General features: G+C 43.7%; 1 protein-coding gene across 2 annotated transcripts in view; it reads right to left on the reverse strand.

Annotated features, from left to right (window-relative positions):
* Positions 1 to 14,263, reverse strand: part of WDFY2 (WD repeat and FYVE domain containing 2) — a 185,642-nt gene extending 171,379 nt beyond the window's left edge. Inside the window, exon 1 of one of the 2 annotated variants that reach the window (XM_021065301.1) lies at positions 13,783 to 14,263. In XM_021065301.1, the coding sequence (XP_020920960.1) occupies positions 13,783 to 13,919 (137 nt within the window). In that variant the 5' untranslated portion in view covers positions 13,920 to 14,263. Of the gene's footprint in view, positions 1 to 13,300; positions 13,321 to 13,782 lie in introns of those variants that run through there. The other variant, XM_021065303.1, reaches the window with a different exon arrangement.

An 18,741-nucleotide genomic window follows, 5' to 3' on the forward strand; every position in this document is an offset into this window, starting at 1 on the left:
CCTGATCTATATTTCTGTCTTTGTGCCAGTACCATATGGTTTTGATGATTATAGCTTTGTAGTATAGTCTGAAGTCCAGGAGCCTGATTCCTCTAGCTCCATTTTTCTTTCTCAGGATGGCTTTGGCTATTTTCTGGGTCTTTTGTTCTTCCAAACAAACTTGAAAATATTTTGTTCTAGTTCTGTGAAAAATGTCCTTGGTAAACAATTATAAATTACTGAAGAGTAAAGTAATATAGCAAGGTTGCAGGGTACAACGTTAATATATAAAAATTAATTGGTTTCCTACATACAAGCAATGAGGAGGAATCTGAAACTAAAAACACAATATTATTTATATTAGCATCCCCAAAAGGAAATACTTAGATATAAATCTAGTAAAATATGTACAAGAGCTCTATGAAGAAAATTACAAAATTCTAGTGGGCAAAATCTGATTGTTTTGCTAGTAGCTGTCATACAGCTGACAATGTGTTTATTCAAAATGGATGCCGGGAGTGCCCAGCATGGCACAGCGGAAATGAATCCGACTAGGAACCATGAAGTTGCAGGTTCAATCCCAGGCCTCGCTCAGTGGGTTAAGGATCCAGCATCACTGTAAGCTGTGGTGTAGGTCACAGACAACAGCTCAGATCTGGCATTGCTGTGGCTGTGGTGTAGGCTGGTGGCTACAGCTCCGATTAGACTCCTAGCCTGGGAACCTCCACATGCCTCTGGTGCAGCCCTAAAAAGACAAAAGACGAAAAAAAAAAGGGGGGGGGATGCCATTTGAAATGGATGCCTTGCCAATTAAAAAGTTTAATGTCAGGCACTTGCACTATCAAGTCCTGGAAGACATTAACAGAGAAACTCTAGAAGTCTTCGGGTATGATGGTGCCTTTTTAGATACAACACAAAAGATAATCCATGAAAAAAATAATTGATAAGCTGAACTTTAAAAACTTCTGTTCTGTAAAAGACAGTATCAAGAGAAATAAAAGAGAAGCCACAGACTGGGAGAAAATATTTGCAAAAGACACATTTGATAAAAGACTTTATCCAAAATAAAAATGGGCCAAACATCTTAACACACACCTCCCCAAAGAAAATCTAAAGGTGGCAAATAAGCACATGAAAAGATCCTTTGGAGTTCCCGTTGCGGCGCAGTGGTTAACGAATCTGACTAGGCACCATGAGGTTGCGGGTTCAGTCCCTGCCCTTGCTCAGTGCGTTAAGGATCCGGTGTTGCCGTGAGCTGTGGTGTAGGTTGCAGACGCGGCGGCTCGGATCCCGCGTTGTTGTGGCTCTGGCGTAGGCCGGTGGCTACAGCTCCGATTCAACCCCTAGCCTGGGAACCTCCATATGCCGCGGGAGCGGCCCAAGAAATAGCAAAAAGACAAAAAAAAAAAAAAAAAAAAAAAAAAAAGATACTTTACCGTCACAACAATAAGGAAATGAACGTGAAAACCACAATAAAATACTACCGACACACCTAGTAAAATGGCCAAAATGCAGAACTCTTACCACCACCAGATGCTGGTGAAGACGCAGAGCAACAGGGACTCTCAGACATTGCTGGTGGGAATACCCAACAGTACAGCCACTCTGGAGGACCATTTGACAGCTCCTTACAAAACTCTCACCATACAACCCAGTACTAGTGCTCCTCGGTATTTACCCCAAAGACCTGAAAACATGTCCACCCAAAAACCTGAACACGGATGTTTATGAAAGCTTTACTGATAATTGTCAAAACCTGGAAGCAACCAAGATCAGCAGTAGGTCAATGGATCATCAAACCGGGACATTCAGACAAATGGAATATTATTTGGTGCTAAAAAGAAATAAGCCATCAAGCCATGAAGATCCATGAAGGAACCATAAATGTATGTCACTAAATGAAGGAAGCCACTCTGAAAAGCTGCATACCGTATGTTTCCGAAGATATGACATTTTGGAAAAAGCAAAACCATGGAGAAAATAATAAGATCAGTGGCTGGGGTGGGGTAGGTTGAGATAAAAAGGCAGCGCACAGAGGATCTTTAGGGCAGTGAAAATACTCTGTATGCCATTACCATGATGGATATGTCATTATACATGTGTCAAACTCACAGAGTATGCAACACTGAGAGTGAACCCTTTTTTTTTTTTTTGGCCATGCCCATGGCACACAGAGGTTCCCAGGACAGGGAATGAAATCCATGCCACTGTAGCGAACACAGTCACAACAGTGACAATGTCAGATTTTTAACCACTAGGCCCCCAGGGAATCAAGAGTAAATCCTATGGTAAAATATGGACATCGGGTGACAATGATGTATCAGTGTGGGCTCATCATGGTTAAAAATGTACAGTTCTGGGAGTTCCCGTTGTGGTGCAGCGAAACGAATCCAACTGGTAATCATGAGGCTGCAATTTTGATCCCTGGCCTCTCTCAGTGGGTGAAGGATCCAGCATTGCGTGTGGTATAGGAGCTGTGGTGTAGGTTGAAGACACAGATCGGATCCCACATTGCTGTGGCTGTGGTGTAGGCCAGCAGCTATAGCTCTGATTCGACGCCTACCCTGGGAACATACGCCATGTGTGCAGCCCTAAAAAGCAAAAAAAAAAAAAAAAAAAAAAAACCAATTCTGGCGAATGATGTTGATGATGGGGGGAGACTATGCATGGGTGGGGTGGGGGTGGGCATGGGAAATCTACGTACCTCCCTCTTAATTTTGCTATAAATCTAAAACTGCCTTAACAAAATTAAATCCTCAATTTTTTTTTAAGACTAAGGTAGAATATTTTTGAAAAGAAAGCAAACCAAAAATAAAACAAAAACGTGGATGGGGGAACCAAACCTGAGAGATACAACAGCCGACAAGCACATATGTACCTACACCTAACTCACACATCAAATTAAGTATAACTAACGTCTCTAATTTAATTTTACCTTCTGAAGGAATATTGTGTTCTTCCCAACTGTTTAACAATCAAAACTTTGAAATGTAAAGAAAATTTATTAAGCCACTCAAATATGAATTCAAAAATAGTCCAAAAATCAAAATATAATAACTTAGCTAGTCCCAACATGCTTTCACCCCCAAACAAAATCTTCCTATAAAATATTGGACAGCTGGTATTCTTTATTTTTTTTTTTTTTTTTTTGCCAGCACAATCTAAAATTTAACACACAAAAATCAATAGCCTACAGAGTTCCCATTGTGGCGCAGTGGTTAACGAATCCGACTAGGAACCACAAGGTTGCGGGTTCGATTCCTCCCCTTGCTCAGTGGGTTAACGATCTGGCGTTGCCGTGAGCTGTGGTGTAGGTTGCAGACGCGGCTCGGATCCTGTGTTGTTGTGGCTCTGGCGTAGGCTGGAGGCTACAGCTCCAATTCGACCCCTAGCCTAGGAACATCCATATGCCGCAGGAGCGGCCCAAGAAATGGCAAAAAGACAAAAAAAAAAAAAGAATCAGTAGCCTTTATATATTCAAACAGCAACCAGTTAGAAGCTATAATGAAAAAGAATACCCCATTTATACCATTATTATAAAAAAGAAAATACTTGAATAAATACGAAAATGCACAAAGCAGTATGAAGAAAATGTTGAAATACTTTTGAAAGTCATAAAAGTAGTCTTGAACAAATGGAAAGACATTCCTTATTCTAAGACAAGTAAAATCACACAAATAAATGATAATATATGAATTTAATGTGGTTCCAGTGAAAAACGTTTTTGCCCCAGCACTAGACATGATTCTAAAATTCATACAGAAGAATATGCAAGAACAGCTAGAAAAATCCTGGGGAAAAAAAGGGCAATGATTGAAAATGAACACTACTAAGTATCAATATACACTGAAGAAAACCTCTGTAACTAAAACAATGTGGGGATGACACATGAGTAGACATGTACACCAACAAAATATATTAAAAATGTTCAGAGAAAGATCCAGGACTAAATATAACAATACTGATAGTGGAACAATTTGACATTATAGGCCACCTGATTAGATGCAAAAAAGCATGTATCACTTATAGAATTCTTGCCAAAAAAGTCTGGCCTGGATCCAATCACAGTGAAATACATGAAGTCAGGAAACTATATCCAATTACTTGTGATGGAACATGATGGAAGATATTATGAGAAAAAGAATGTGTATGTACAATTGCATCGCTTTGCTGTATAGCAGAAATTGACAACATTGTAAATCAACTATAATAAAAAAATGTTTAAAAAGAAATGTAATACCATTAAAAGATCAAATACTTTCAGCCATGAAAAAACAAAACAAAACAAACAGACTCGCAGATGCAGAGAACAAACCAGTGGTTACCGTGGGGCGAGAAAAGAGGGAGGGGCAAGAGAGAGGCTGAGGATCAGTAGGTGCAAACTACTAGGTATAAGATAAATTAGCCGCAAGGATGTACGGTACAGCACAGGGAACATAGCCGGTATTTTAAAACTGTAAAAGGAGTACAATCTATAAAATATCAAATGACTCTTGTACATCTGAATGGACAGCTAGTATTTTCTAAGTCCCCAAAGTGTCAATGAATACTAAAACAGATTCCTGAAATTCTAACAGCATGGGAAGCCTTTTTTTCTACTGGGGATAAGCACTCCAGAAAATTTTAATGCAGATTCACAAAATAAAAAGCAATAATGTAATTTTAAGTTTTTCAAAATTAGAATTTAAATGCATCTAAATACTACCTTTATCTATTTTTTACATGAGGAGTTCCTGTCATGGCTCAGTGGTTAACAAACCTGACTAGTATCCATGAGGATGCAGGTTTGATCCCTGGCTTCATTCAGTGGGTTAAGGATCCAGTGTTGCCATGAGCTCTGGTGTAGGTCACAGACACGTCTCGGATCTGGCATTGCTGTGGCCGTGGTGTACGCTGGCAGCTGCAGCTCTGACTAGACCCCTAGCCTGGGAACGTCCATATGCTGCCGGAGAGGCCCTAAAAAAAAAGCAAAAAAACAAAACCAAAAAAAACCCAGAGGAATTCAGGACGCTCTCAGGTCACAGGTCACTGCAGGGGTAGCGTGGGCGTGGCCTCTCATGGCCTCACTCGGATGACCTTAGGCGAAGTGGGCAGAGACAGGGACCCACAGGCGGGGAATGTGCCACCTGGCCCTGCTATAGCTTTCCACTGTCAAGAGAGACCAACAAGCTGGACTTTTAGGGTGGACCTCAGCCCACTAGTTGCCGGTGTCTAATGCCAGTCTTCCAGCTGAGGGCAATTAAAGTGACGGAGTTAAAATTTCATCTCTAGCACCATGTATTTCCCACGGAGGACACAGAGTACACAGGCCTTGGCTCCAGGAGACCAGTGGGGACAATGAACACACCATTTCAAGAGAAAATGGCAAAAGGAGAGAGAGAAAAGGTCAAAAATGAGATCACAGCACCCACCAGCCACACGCCTCTCCCAACCCCTGACTGTCATAGAACAAGTCTGGGAAGAGGCAGTAAAAAGATGACAGAGTAACCCCTCCTCTGCATATCTAGAGAAGAAAAGAGATAAAGGGACCCAGAACTATATGAATGCAAAGAAACAAAAATTCAATGGCCCCACTTTTATGTATCCAAAGTGATTCCTACAAAAATAAAACTAACTTACTGAGCACTATCTATACTCCAAATACCAACCCCAGGTACTGCAGGAATATCAGCTCAGGTAAACCTCGCAGCAATCCTGGGAGGAATCATTATTCCCAATTTATAGATGTGGAAACTGAGACTCTGAAACCCTAAAGTTTGGGAAAATGTCAATCATCTTCAGCCAACAATTCCATTCCCATGTTGGCTCGTACTGTAAATACAAATGGGCAAAGAGTCTAGAACAACTCATTAGCTACAGCAATTAAAAGTGTAAAGGGGAGTTCCCATTGTGGCCAGCGGAAATAAATCCAACTAGTATCCAGGAGGATGTGGGTTCGAACCCTGGCCTTGCTCAGTGGGTCACAGATCTGGCACTGCCATGAGCTGTGGTATGGATCACAGACGTGGTTCAGATCCCACGTTGCTATTGCTATGGCTGTGGTGTAAACCAGCAGCTATAGCTCCAATTTGACCCCTAGCCTGGGAACTTCCATATGTCGTGGGTGTGGCCCTAAAAAGCAAAAGGAAGGAAGGAAAGAAGGGAAAGGGAAGGGAAGCAAAGCACAGTCAGGAGTTCCCATTGTGGCTCAGTGGGTTAAGAACCTGGCTAGTATCCATGAGGATGTGGATTCAATCCCTAGCCCTGCTCAGTGGGTTAAGGATCCGCTGCTGCCGTGAGGAGGAGTGTAGGTCTCAGCTGCAGCTTGAACCTGGCATTTTTGTGGCTGTGGCATAGGCTGGCAGCTGCAGCTCCGATTTAATCCCTAGCCTGGGAACTTCCATATGCCACAGGTGCAGCTGTAAAAAAGAAAAAATAAATAAATAAACATAGTCATATAGAGAGGTTAGCAAATTGACATAGCTTAGATGAGAGGTATCATTTCTGAGTCCTAACTCAGGGATAAATGAAGATATCACAGGAAGCCAAGCTGCAGCCACTCAAACAACTGTTCAACTTGCTGCATTCCTGGTTTCTTCTGAACTCTCTTAGGTTCTGGGCTGACTAGAACGGCTATCTCTTGACTTAGAGGATTCCAGTATGACTAGGTCAAGTCTCTATTCTGTGGAAATTCAGAAAAGCAAGACTGGCCAGGGGTAAGGTAGGCTGGTAGGGTATAGGTCCCTGCAATAAAACTCACTGAGTTAAAAAAATAGATGATTAAAACATTAAGAAAAAAAAATTTTTTCCAAAGCATTACTCTGGACAACCCAGGGGCCCAGAAAACCACCCAGAGCTAAACTGCTAGCATTTGAAACTAAAGGATTCATCTGGAAATAAGAATGCAGTGGATCCAGTTCAACTAGGTATTAGGCACCAATACAAAACAAACATCTCTTTAATATTTCAGCCAGGAATAAACCGCTGCCATGGAAAGATTCCGGAAAGCATCGTTTTACATGGCCTCCCAAAGCGCAGGCCACTTCTGCCCCTCGGCATACTTTCTTTGGTTCCAGGTTTCAGAATGTGACTGCACTCACTCTTATCTGGCCCCTAGGTGGGCACATCACAGAGCCAGAGGCATGGGAAACCCTGCACTCCGCTTTGCCAGATGGAGAAAACCAGGCTTCCAGTGATGAAATGGCCAATGCCCAAGGTCAGGGCAGGGGAGAGCTGCGATCAGACTCCCAGCCCCAAGTCCCTTCCAAGATTCTTTAAATTAAAGGCACATGAGAGCACAAAGCAACACTCCCTGCCAAGAGACAAGTAGATGACTTTTTTTTTTTCCTTCTGTTTTGGTCTTTTTTGTTGGTTTCTTATACCTCTGAATCAACTTTTACTAATGACTAAATGCACCATGTGGAAGGGGAGGCCTCCTGCCCTTTAAAAAAAAAAAAGAGTTAATGAGACTGCTCATTGAAGTTGCAAAAGACATTTATTTTTTTCTGCGTTAGGGAATTTCTAGGTTAATTGTGGCATTCTCCTTAGGAGACCCATTCATATAAAAATAAACGAATGCTGCCTCCTTCTGAATTCCTTCTATTCTGATATTGCAGTTGAGAAGAAAAGCTTGGCTTGATGGCCGTTTTCTTTTCGGGTAAGCATGTACCGCGTATACTTTAGTTTAGTGTTACACGTATCAGTAGATCACAACTTAAGAGTCTTAAATCATGATTTACTGACTGATCTCTAAATGGTACTGAGGGTTTTAATTTCCCCAAAGTCGTTCCTTTTTAGTGATACTGAGATCACTCTTAACAACAAACAGAGCGAAATTCAAAGCAAAAATAGATGCTGGGAAAGATACTGTGCAAGGAAAAAGTAGTATTTCTGTTTTTAAAGTTTGGACTTTGCTTGGAAGAAGATCAACTCTCTGAAGTCTCTTCTGGCTACCATCATTCTATGATGTTTTTACCTATTACTCTTTTTTCTAAGTAAGTTTAGTAACACTTCAGATAAGATAGCTGGTCAGGATTTCACAATCTGAGAATCCCTCATTTTAGGAGTGTCACAAGTGCCAGTCTAACATTTTCCATTATCTCAAAATATCTGGATGAAATGTATCCTGATTAAGGTCTTTGAGCTCCTGAACAGAATCTGGATTAACTGGGTAAATTAAGTAGGAAATTGAGACCCATCAGGAGCATTGGGGTCATTTGAATCTAAGTCTCTCCTAGGGAACCTCCTTAAACAGCTTTCCCATAGTGACCTTTCCTTCAAAAGTCCATCTGACTTTTCTGGAGTCAATTCTGACCTCTAGAGACCTAGAGGCAGTCTGTTTCCAGGCAGATTTGCTGGCATGAAGGCTGCCTCATGCTCTGAATTCAGGGTAAAGGTCTGGTTTTCAAAATCATACGGGGCAAATTCCCATTCTGAAACCTTGAAACCAACAATTACTACTAAGTGATGAGTCCCTAATGCATAGTTGAAAGTTTATTAATTGTATGCCATTAAATAGAGACTTGACACACTCAAAAATTAGTTTAGCCGGCTGCCAATTTTCTCAGCTTTAGAGACTTCACACCGTCACTCCAAGATGTTCTCAACTTTCAGAAGTACGCTTGCACTTTGGGAAAAACTTTTATTTGCATTTAAAAATTTTCTCATGCAAGTGCTATAAGACACGCGTAGATAAAACTCAATGAGCTCAACTGAACTCAGCCAAGGTCTAAGCAGTAGGTGAAACTAATGGTTTCAACCAGAGAACTGAGATAGTACAACTTCACAATGAAAAAAAAAAATCAATGGCAAATGAACCAGTACTTTGAATATTTAAAAAATGAAATTTTAACATCTCTTTTCAAAAAACAGTCAAGTAGTTACAGCTACTTGGAAGTAGAGTAGTTTAGAGTTGGGGGGCAGGGGGGAGGCCTTAACGATTACCAAAAAAAACCCAACCCCTCTCTCACTCCAGCCCCTTCCCACTCCTGTCCTTTGCTGTAACATTATCATGGCCCAAAGTAAGCTGCTAAGTTTCTCTCAGGTTCAACTTACAAATCGTTGCTCTTGGAAACCCACAACCTCCTCAAGCCCATTCCATTCCAAACAGGTGATGGATCAGCCATCGCTTACTTCATTCCGTGAACACATACTGCATATCTCCTCTGTGCTAGGCACTGGAGGTCAGATCTTGAGATAAAAAGGTGACTTCCTGGAGTTCCCGTCATGGCGCAGTGGTTAACGAATCCGACTAGGAACCATGAGGTTGTGGGTTCGGTCCCTGCCCTTGCTCAGCCGGTTAACGATCCGGCGTTGCCGTGAGCTGTGGTGTAGGTTGCAGATGTGGCTCGGATCCCACGTTGCTGTGGCTCCGGCGTAGGCCGGTGGCTACAGCTCCGATTAGACCCCTAGCCTGGGAACCTCCATATGCCGCGGGAGTGGCCGAAGAAATGGCAAAAAAGACAAAAAAAAAAAAAAAAAAAAAAGGTGACTTCCTATTACCCACTGCGTGAGTTCTACGTGCCCTTAGGGCTTTTGGAGAACCCCATTATCCTCATTCCCAGCAGGTCCCTCCCCACAGCCTCCTCCAAAAACACCACCACCACACCCTCAGGTCTTTTTAATCCAGAAAAGAATTCCAAGTTTTTGCACTCAGAAGGTTTGGGGAATGTTCACTATCATAATGCCTTCTCTGGAGACACTAATTTTACACATTCCTCCAAGTGTGACACTCAGAGCCGAGGTCTGAATCCAAGCTGACTGGCTCCTGAGTCCATTTGTAACCAGTCCATTCTAGTGCTACTCGATGCCCTAGGAGTTTTCCCTCCCCCTTCTAACTAGAATGCCCTTTCCAACATGCTAGCTTTTTCACATGAACTCCTACTCGTCCTGCAAGACCCATCTGAAAGAGAGCTGCTCCATCTTTTCTCTTACCACCACAAGCAGAGATGCTTCGACAACCCCAGTGGGGTTGCACCTGCCTTCACCTGCCTTCAACACATCTCCTTTTATGAGATGGAAATTTGACTCCCTTTTACTCATTGCATGGGTACAAATTCCTGGTGAAGGAACAATTTCCTATAACCATCTAAGAGTCACAACCCAGAGTTACTGAAACTCTCTGTATGAATGCTAAGACCTGTGTTAAGACACACATATAAAGAAATTCCAAAGATAAAAGTCTGGTTGGGGCTGGGTCCCACCTGGAATGGGCTCTGGCTTTCAACAGAGAGGAGGCTACCGCTAGACAAGGAAGCTGCAGGCTACAGATCACTCTTAACCAAAACAGGGTCAAGACGTCTGGGAGGAAACTCCTAAGCATGGAATGTTAAAATGACATTCACTCAGAAAGGACAGTCCACAGAGAATTCACTCAGAAAGGACAGTCCACAGAGAAGCCAGGAAACGAGGAACCCATTGTATCAAAGTTGGGCATGTCCTTTGGAGACAGAATCCAGCAACAACCAAAGCAAAGACAAACTCAGATAAGACCAGTGAGTTCTGAGAACAAACTGTTTTTGAAAGCACCAAAAATCAATACTGGTACGTCAGACTGTTTTTATATTTCCTCTATTCCCTTATGTCTTCTCCCTTAGTACCTAAAAAAGTTCCAGGCTGTCCTAACTATGCTCAGATAAACTGAGGGTAAGGGGTTTTTTTAACCCACTCTTGGATTAGAATATTATCAGCCCACTATTGGTGGCAGCCAGTGTGAAAACGGTAATCAGAGTGAAAGGATCAACAAATGTTTGTTGATGGAATGAATGAAGCAATAAACGGCTTTCAGATTTTTAAGGCACGGGAGTTCACATCATGGCTCAGTGGTAACGAATCCAACCAATATCCATGAGGACATGGGTTTGGTCCCTGGCCCCGCCCAGTGGGTTAAGGATCTGGCACTGCCGTGAGCTGTGGTATAGGTCACAGGTGCAGCTTGGTTCTGAGTTGCTGTGGCTGTGGTGTAGGCTGGCAGCTGTAGCTCTGATTTGACCCCTAGCCTGGGAACCTCCATGTACTTCAGGTGCGGGCCTAAAAAGGAAAAAAAAAAAATTTTAAGGCACGTTTAAAGGCCATCCAGTCCAATCCTTTTCCCACAAGAGTACACCTGTCCACACAGAACTTTCTTAGGTTGCCGTAAAATTCATTCAAACAAATATCAATGAAACGCCTACAATAGCTAAGATATTGTGCTTTCAGAAATGACTAAAAAAAAAAAAATCAGTCATTGATACAAGGAATTTTTATTAGAGGCCTACTGTGTGTCAGCCACCATCCTAGGCCATATGGATATTACAATGAGTAAGACGCACCTAGCACCTTAGGGAATTCATGGAGAAGATAAATAGACAACAATTATCTACAACACTGATTAAGACAGAAAAAAATGCCAAGCGTTTTCAAAGGCATAAATAAAGACTACTGGGAATCAGAGGTCAAAAAGGAAAACCAAGGTTTCAAAAGAACTTACAGGACACTGCCAGTCAGGAATGGGACATTATTTTGTGGTTTAACCTTACAGTTCAGTTATGGAAACTACTAGTTTCTAGCTGAAATGGTTAATGGAAATGGGTTAGTAGGTTCTGATGAAAATCAATATTCTATCTTCATCATTATGTCAAGTGATAGTGACACTGGATTTTTAAAAAGCAAAAACACATATCAATTCTTTTAACGGAAACCGTAATCGAAACGGAGCTCTAAATAACAGTTTTTTTTCATGTGTGACTGTATGTATGACCTACACAGACAGACGTGTTGACTTGAGTAATAATAAAGTATACATAAAGAATAATCCTGGACTTATTTAACAGTAACTGCACAATAAAATGTTTTCTATTACTTACATTGAAAACTAGGAAAGTGAAAATTAAGCATAATATATAGCTAAACATTGCATTTCTTTTGTCCTATAATCAAATGAAACATCTCTCAGTTTCTTTCATATATGCTACTGCAGCTTCTCCAAATACTCTGAAATGAGCTCCACCAAAGCTGTTTTTCAGGATAAACACAGTGAATTGGGAAGTAGAAGACTTAGGAGCGAGGCCTGGACCACACCACCAGCTACACAAACTTGGGCAGGTAAATTCCCTGACCTAAATTTCTCATCCATAAAACGAAGCTGTTACAGCAAATAACTTCCAAAATCCCTCTGAACTCTTTAAAAATATATGTGAAAACTAATCTCTACCCCCAAACCATCAACCAAAGCAGAAAGTTTCTAAAGTAGTCTTAAAAGAGCTTAGGTTTACCTACTTTGCTTCCTCTCGTACTTAATTTAACAAACTTACTTATGAATTTCCTATAGCAGTTAGGTTGAGCAGTTTCATCTCTACTAGTTACAGGAACAGTGATATCTATCAATACACTCTTTAAACACACACACACACAATTCTGTGACAAAGACTTTCTAGTAGGTCCAGAAGCAACCTCTTTAAGTAGAATTTTGTCTCCATGGAAAAATTCAACACTCAGGAGCCTTCTCTGTGAATTTCAAAGGGTGTCTACATCCATGTATTCCACCGCATCGGTGAATTTCTAGTCCTTGGCAGACTGCTTGCCAGTGGTGTATGTTTACAATGCTTTCCACTGGATCTGCATAAGAAGTGAATCAGGCACCATTTGGCCATTTGTATGAAGGGTGAGGTAGACAAAAATATTATTAATATATTCATCCTAGTTATACTGATGAACCTATGATATGAGCAGACCTATCAGGCACATTCTGCACATCTGTATGCAAACTGATGAAATTATAAAGACAATAATGAACACTTTGTCGCTTTACCTCTGCCTGCAATTTTACAAGTCACTAAAAAAAAATATTTTCTACCTCAGTATAAATCAAACTTACATTAAGAAAGCCTAACTACTATTTTAAGGTTAAAGCCCCTTGTCATATACCTCTACAATGTGACATTTTTTAGAATTTAGATTTTAGAATTCAGAATTTTAGAATTTTTTTAGAATGCTAGTTGATATTATCAAAGCAACAATTCCAGATCAGAACCTTAACTACTATATTCCAGCATCATTCCTCTGGAAACTAGCTTCATCTGTGTAATATCTGCATTATTAAAGGACATTAAGTTAAAGCAAAAACGCAGTCTGAAAAACAAGGGAGAATACTAAAGGCAGAACAACTGGCTCCACTTCTGCAAATTAAGCAAAATTAGGCAAATGAAAGGAAGCAAGCAAAGGGAAGGAACTCGAAAGCTATTTGCAGCAGTGGTTCCCTGAAAGTTCTAGGAGCTTCCCCTTGAGCTTGAAGAGATAAGGGAGGACAAAGCAGAAAAGGTACCTCTCCCTTTGGGCGGAAGCCCAAATACTCTTCAGAACTTACAGCATTCATTGAATTCAGTGTAAGATGTCTGGCAGAAGGGAGTGGCGCTTGCTTTCCTCACTCTAGAGCCTTAAGAACTGCACCAGAGTTCTCAAAAACCCTTATCTCGCAGAAGCTGCTCGGAGCATCCTCCCCACGCACACACCTGCAGGACCGGGCAGCTCCTCCCTCTCCCATCCTCAGGGCTGGACCAAGGTCCAGTGGCCAGAGCACCGTTAGTCCAAGGGCCGCCCTGGCCCGGGCAGGCGCCACTCGGCCCCGGCAAGGCCAGACAACACGCCGCTGTCCGGGCTCCGCTACCGCGAGCCGCGCAGCGGCGGCGAGACGCCGATGGACACCGGCACCACCAGGATGCATATTATAATAAAAACTTGGGAGAGCGCTCTACACTCGCGCCGACGTGGAGGCACAGCCCTCGAAGCGGGCTCGGGTCGGCCGGCCCGTCCCGCCCCTCCTCTCGACCAAGAGACAGAGGTTCGTACCTGTCCTCTGAGACGCTGATGACGCCCTCCTCCTTGGGCACGATCACGGCCATATTCACCACCTCCTGGGACCCCTCGACCCGCTGCAGCAGGATCGGCTTGCGGGTCAGCGGCTTGGGCTGAATCTCTGCCGCCATCGGAGGAGGGGGCGCGCCGTGGGCGCCGCCGCCAACCGCGCCGCGGGACTGGGCTGAAGAGAACGCTCGGGTACGGACACAGGGTGAGACACCGACTCTGGGTAGCCGGAGCGGGACGCCGGGGACCCACGATCATAGCCTGGCCGCCGCTCCCGGGAACGACTCCGCGCTCCCGGCTTCGGGCACCGAAACCGCCACGACCGGCGCTGCAACCCGGCGCCACCACTGGCGGAGGGGGCGGAGATTTGGGGGGCGGGCCTTAGGGGCGGGGCCTGCTCAGGAGGTGGCCGCTGGTGGGCGCGAGGGCGGCTACACTTCCGGAAGGGTGGTGGTGGAGGAGGAGGAGAAACTGAAAAGGGAGGCGGGGCGCTAGCGGCCCAGTGCGCGTGCGTCAACCCACCAGCCCATTTCCGCTCCTCCCCTCCGCCCTTCTCGAAGCCTTGCGGCACCGCCTCCAGGACGCATGCGCTTTCCGTGCTCTGCGGCCTCCTCGCCACCTTCCACACCCACACCCAGTCCCCTCCCTCTTTAATCTCCCGTGAACGCGCTTGCCAGTGGGTCCGCCCACTTCGAAATCCCTGAAAAGGGGGCGGGGGTGGGGCGGGGAAAAGCGCGCCTGGGCGAGGCCGGAAAGAGAAGAAGCCTGCAGGAAGGAAAGGAGCTGAGCTGGTTGGGACGTAACTAGGCATGCGTACGAGTTACCTCTCCTGCGCGGCCTTAACGAAGCGGGGTTTACAGCTCTCGGTATGCCCCAGCCCAGGGCCACAGAGTTGGATTCCTGGGCGTTGTAGTGGTTACGAGCCTTTTCTTCCTTGTTCTGGAATCGCCCACTTGTCACTGCTCCTGGCCTGGGGAGCCCAGCTGGCTCCCTGGCTATTGACCAAGTCACGGCCAGGACTGGCCTCTAAGACAAGGAACTGAAGGGCAGCCTTCAGCGGGGCAGATGATCGCTACGCCCCTACCACTGCCCCCGATAGTGGAGCGCCGGAAGTGGGGAAAGAAGAAAATCTCACACTGAGGGAGCTTAGAGATGATCTGTAGTGGCAACCTCAACGTTTTCTTAGATGACGAAGTTACTAGTCCAGGTTTACCATAGCTTCATGGTAGGGCTATAGCACCCCCAAACATGAACTCAGGCCCGCCCAATGCTGGTTCTGACTTCCTCCCGTTGCTCGGTAATCCAGCCTTTCTTGCTTGCTCCAGAGACAATGGGTGGGGTTACTGTGGTTATTGAATGAATGTTAGGTGCCTGGCAGAGGGCCTGGCATATGGGGTCCTTGACTGTGTGATAATCCCACTCGCCCTCCCAGAGTTAACAACCAGCTGAGGAGCAGTCATAGTCTGTGTGGTGTGATTGGGCTGGCAAAGGCAGTGGAGGTGAGGAAAATAATATGCCAGAGCTGGACAAAGAATGAGACAGGCCTTGCAGAAATGCATTTTATTAGGCAGGTTTTTGGCAGCCAAGGGGGTAGACTGCAAAGGGCCTGTCTCAAAGCACAGAGCACAGTTCTTTACCACTTCCTGTCTCCATAGACATTCTGTAAGGCCCTTGAAAGGGAGATTGAGGTATTTTCCAGCTTTGCAACCTAGAACAAGGTATTCCATTTCTCTGAGCCTCCAGCTCCCTGTCCAGTAAGTGGAGTATAATAACACGAATAACAGATTTGAAGTGCCTTCATACATAATAGCTGCCAGGAATTAGGACATGGACATATTTGGGGGGACATTCTTCAGCCTCCCACAGTGGTTTTAAATACCATCCATATGCTCCTGACTCCCATATTATCTCTCCCCTGACCATATTTCCAAACACCAGACTCATATATCTCATACTACTCCGCTTTGTCACGTAAGCATGAATAGGTGTTCCAGACATTCCCAAACAGTATCTTTAAATCTACTGCATCATTCACCCAGTTGTTCAAACCTAAGTTCCTGGGAGTCATCCCTGATTCTTCTCTTTTCTTCACAATTCCTGTCCAAACCATTAACCAGTCCTATCAGCTCCACCTCCAAAGTATGTTTTGAACTTTCCCACTTATATCATCAGCCCCAGTTCAAGTCGTCATAATCTCTGGCCTCTACTACCACGGTAGCCTAAGTGCTTTCTCTGTTTCTTCTCTTGAACCCGTATACAATCCGTTTTTATCACAGCAGCCGGAGGGATTTTGTTTTAACAATAAAAACCAGATCAGTTGCTCTCTGCTTAAAATGCATCCATGGCGTACCATTGCACTTGGGATAAAATGCCTCTCCAACCTCATCTCTTCTGTTCAGTGCTTTCCAAGCCCTGGCTTGGAATTCCCCAGAAATAACAACCTCCTTCCTGCTGGTGGCCTTTGCACCAACTGTGTTCACCTCTTGCCAACTTTATTCTCTCCACTCAGGCTTCAGCTCCAGTGTTAGCTCCTTAAAGAGTCTTACCCTCCCAACTGTACCCCGCCTCTTTGTAACACTCACTGCCATGTTAACCGGATCTATTTTCTTCATAGTACTTACTTCTACCCAAAATTATATGTGTTTCTCATTTATTTCTTTTTCTTCCTTTTCTAGAAGAGAAACACTTGGAGAGGAGAGATGTATGCCTGTTCATCATTGTATTCCTATCCCCTAGAATAGCACCTGGCACTTTAGGAGGCATGCTGTTAAGTATTTGTTAAGTGAATGAATAGAAAGAGAGGTAGTTTGGGATTTGTTTAACTCTTATTCCATTAGAGTATAATGGAAAGACTGGTATCTGGAATTTGCCCTAATTCCTGGGATGGGCGATCCTTGGGAGAAGACAGGGGCAGATGATAATTAGCAGCCAGATGAGAATAGCTGTATGGTAAAGGCACCAAGTGATTCACTGGCACCCAACAGAAAGGCCTAGCACAGGATAAATGAGGTGTCCTAATTGACAGGTGAGAGGAAGGTAGTAGTTACATGCAGGAGTTCCTAAACTGTTTAGGTTGCAGACCTTGTTAAAAATCAAATGAACAGTATGGATCAGCTGGGGGGGGCATAGGTCTACATACAAACAACTTTATATGCAATTTCAGAAACCCAGGTTAAGAACTGCTGATGACTCTCAGGAAATTTAAGCTGCTCAGCCCACTTCCCCACCCACAGGAGAGTAATAGAGAGTAAGACAGAAAGGAGTAGACTGTTAGAAAAATGATTCTCAAACTCCTTTGCTCATGTTCCACCTTAAAGAATTTCAAAGAATTTCAGTATATAAGTTTAAATATCCCATAAAGTCTGAATTCTAGCATCTTGCAAATATTAACATTTATCATAAACAGTTTATGCTTGAGGCTCTTTTATTGATGCCCCTGCAACACTATCTGAAACAAATATATAAATAAGTATATATATATAATTTGTGTATATATATTTTTATATATATGCAAATTTAAATTCTATAATAAGTGTAATATACTAAGGCCACAAAGTTCTAATTTGTAAGTTTCTTCTACATTAACTGATCCTTACAATTGTTAATACACAAGAGATCAAAACAAAATAAGTGTTTGAGAAATGTACATTGTTAAACATAAAAAGTAAATTTTTAAATAGAAATGTTTAATGAAAATTATTCTTAGAGGAGTTCCCTAGTGCCTCAGGGGCTTAAGGATTCAGCATCATCACTGCTGTGGCTCTGGTTACGGCTGTGGTGCAGTCCAACCCCTGGCCCAGAAACTTCTCATGCCGTGGGCAAGGCCAAAAAATTATTATTAGAGATGAGCAAGACTAGGTTTTTACATGCCCCTGTATCCCAGGATAAATAATGACATATTGCTAAAATTAAGCGGGATTTAGGATTCAGTCTATTCCTCTATTTTGTCTTGTAAAGTTTAAGGCTAAGAAATAGGTATAAAGAGTATAAATGTATGTGTTGTTCTCTGCCCCAATTTCCAACACAGAACTCTGAAGACCCTTGTAATTTCCTAAATGATGAGCGCACCGGAGTTCTTGTTCTAATGAGGCAACTGTGGGTGGGCTCCTGGATGGCTCCCGGATAAGGGCTGGTTACCAGAAAGATCAAGCTATGAGTAAAAGCTTGGAATTTCCTTGGGAGTCCTGCTGTGGCTCAGCGGGTAGCAAACCCCACTAGTATCCATGAAGATACGGGTTCGATTAGAACTCAGAGGGTTAAGGATCCGACGTTGTTGTGAGCTGTGGTGTAAGTCGGCAATTCAGATCCTGCGTTGCCGTGGCTCTGGTGTAGGCCGGCAGCTGCAGCTCCAATTCGACCCCTAGCCTGGGAGCTTCCATATGCTGTAGATGCAGCCCTGAAAAGCAAAAAATAAAAAAATTTTAAAACCTTGGAATTTTCAGCCCTCCCCCAACTTCTCCAGAGAGGAGAGAGGGGCTGGAAGTGGAGTTCATAATTGCTTATGCCTGTGTGAGGAAGCCTTCATAAAATCCCAATATCAGGGGCCTTGGTGAATTTCCAGGCTAGTGAGGACAGTGATGAACCCCAACTCCACAGGGACAGAAGCTCCTGTGTTTGGGACCCTCCCAGATCTTGCCCTACATATCTCCTCATCTGGCTCCTTTAATAAACTGGTAAATCAATGTGTTTCCCTGAGTTCTCCGAGCTGCTGTAGCGAATCAGTTGAATTAAGGGGGTTGGAGATGGGACTCTCTGATTTATAGCCAAATTGGATAGGAGTTGGGATAAGCTGGAGACCTACCACTTGCATGTGGCATCTGAAGTGGAGGGCAGTCTCAGGACTGAGCCTTTAACCTGTGGCCAGTGGCAATGTCTCCACGTAGATAGTGTCAGAACTGAGTTCAAGTAGAGGACATCTAGCTGGCATCCGGGAATTGCTTGGTG

Source organism: Sus scrofa, chromosome 11 (genome assembly GCF_000003025.6).
Source record: "Sus scrofa isolate TJ Tabasco breed Duroc chromosome 11, Sscrofa11.1, whole genome shotgun sequence".
Classification (NCBI taxonomy): Eukaryota; Metazoa; Chordata; class Mammalia; order Artiodactyla; family Suidae; genus Sus; species Sus scrofa.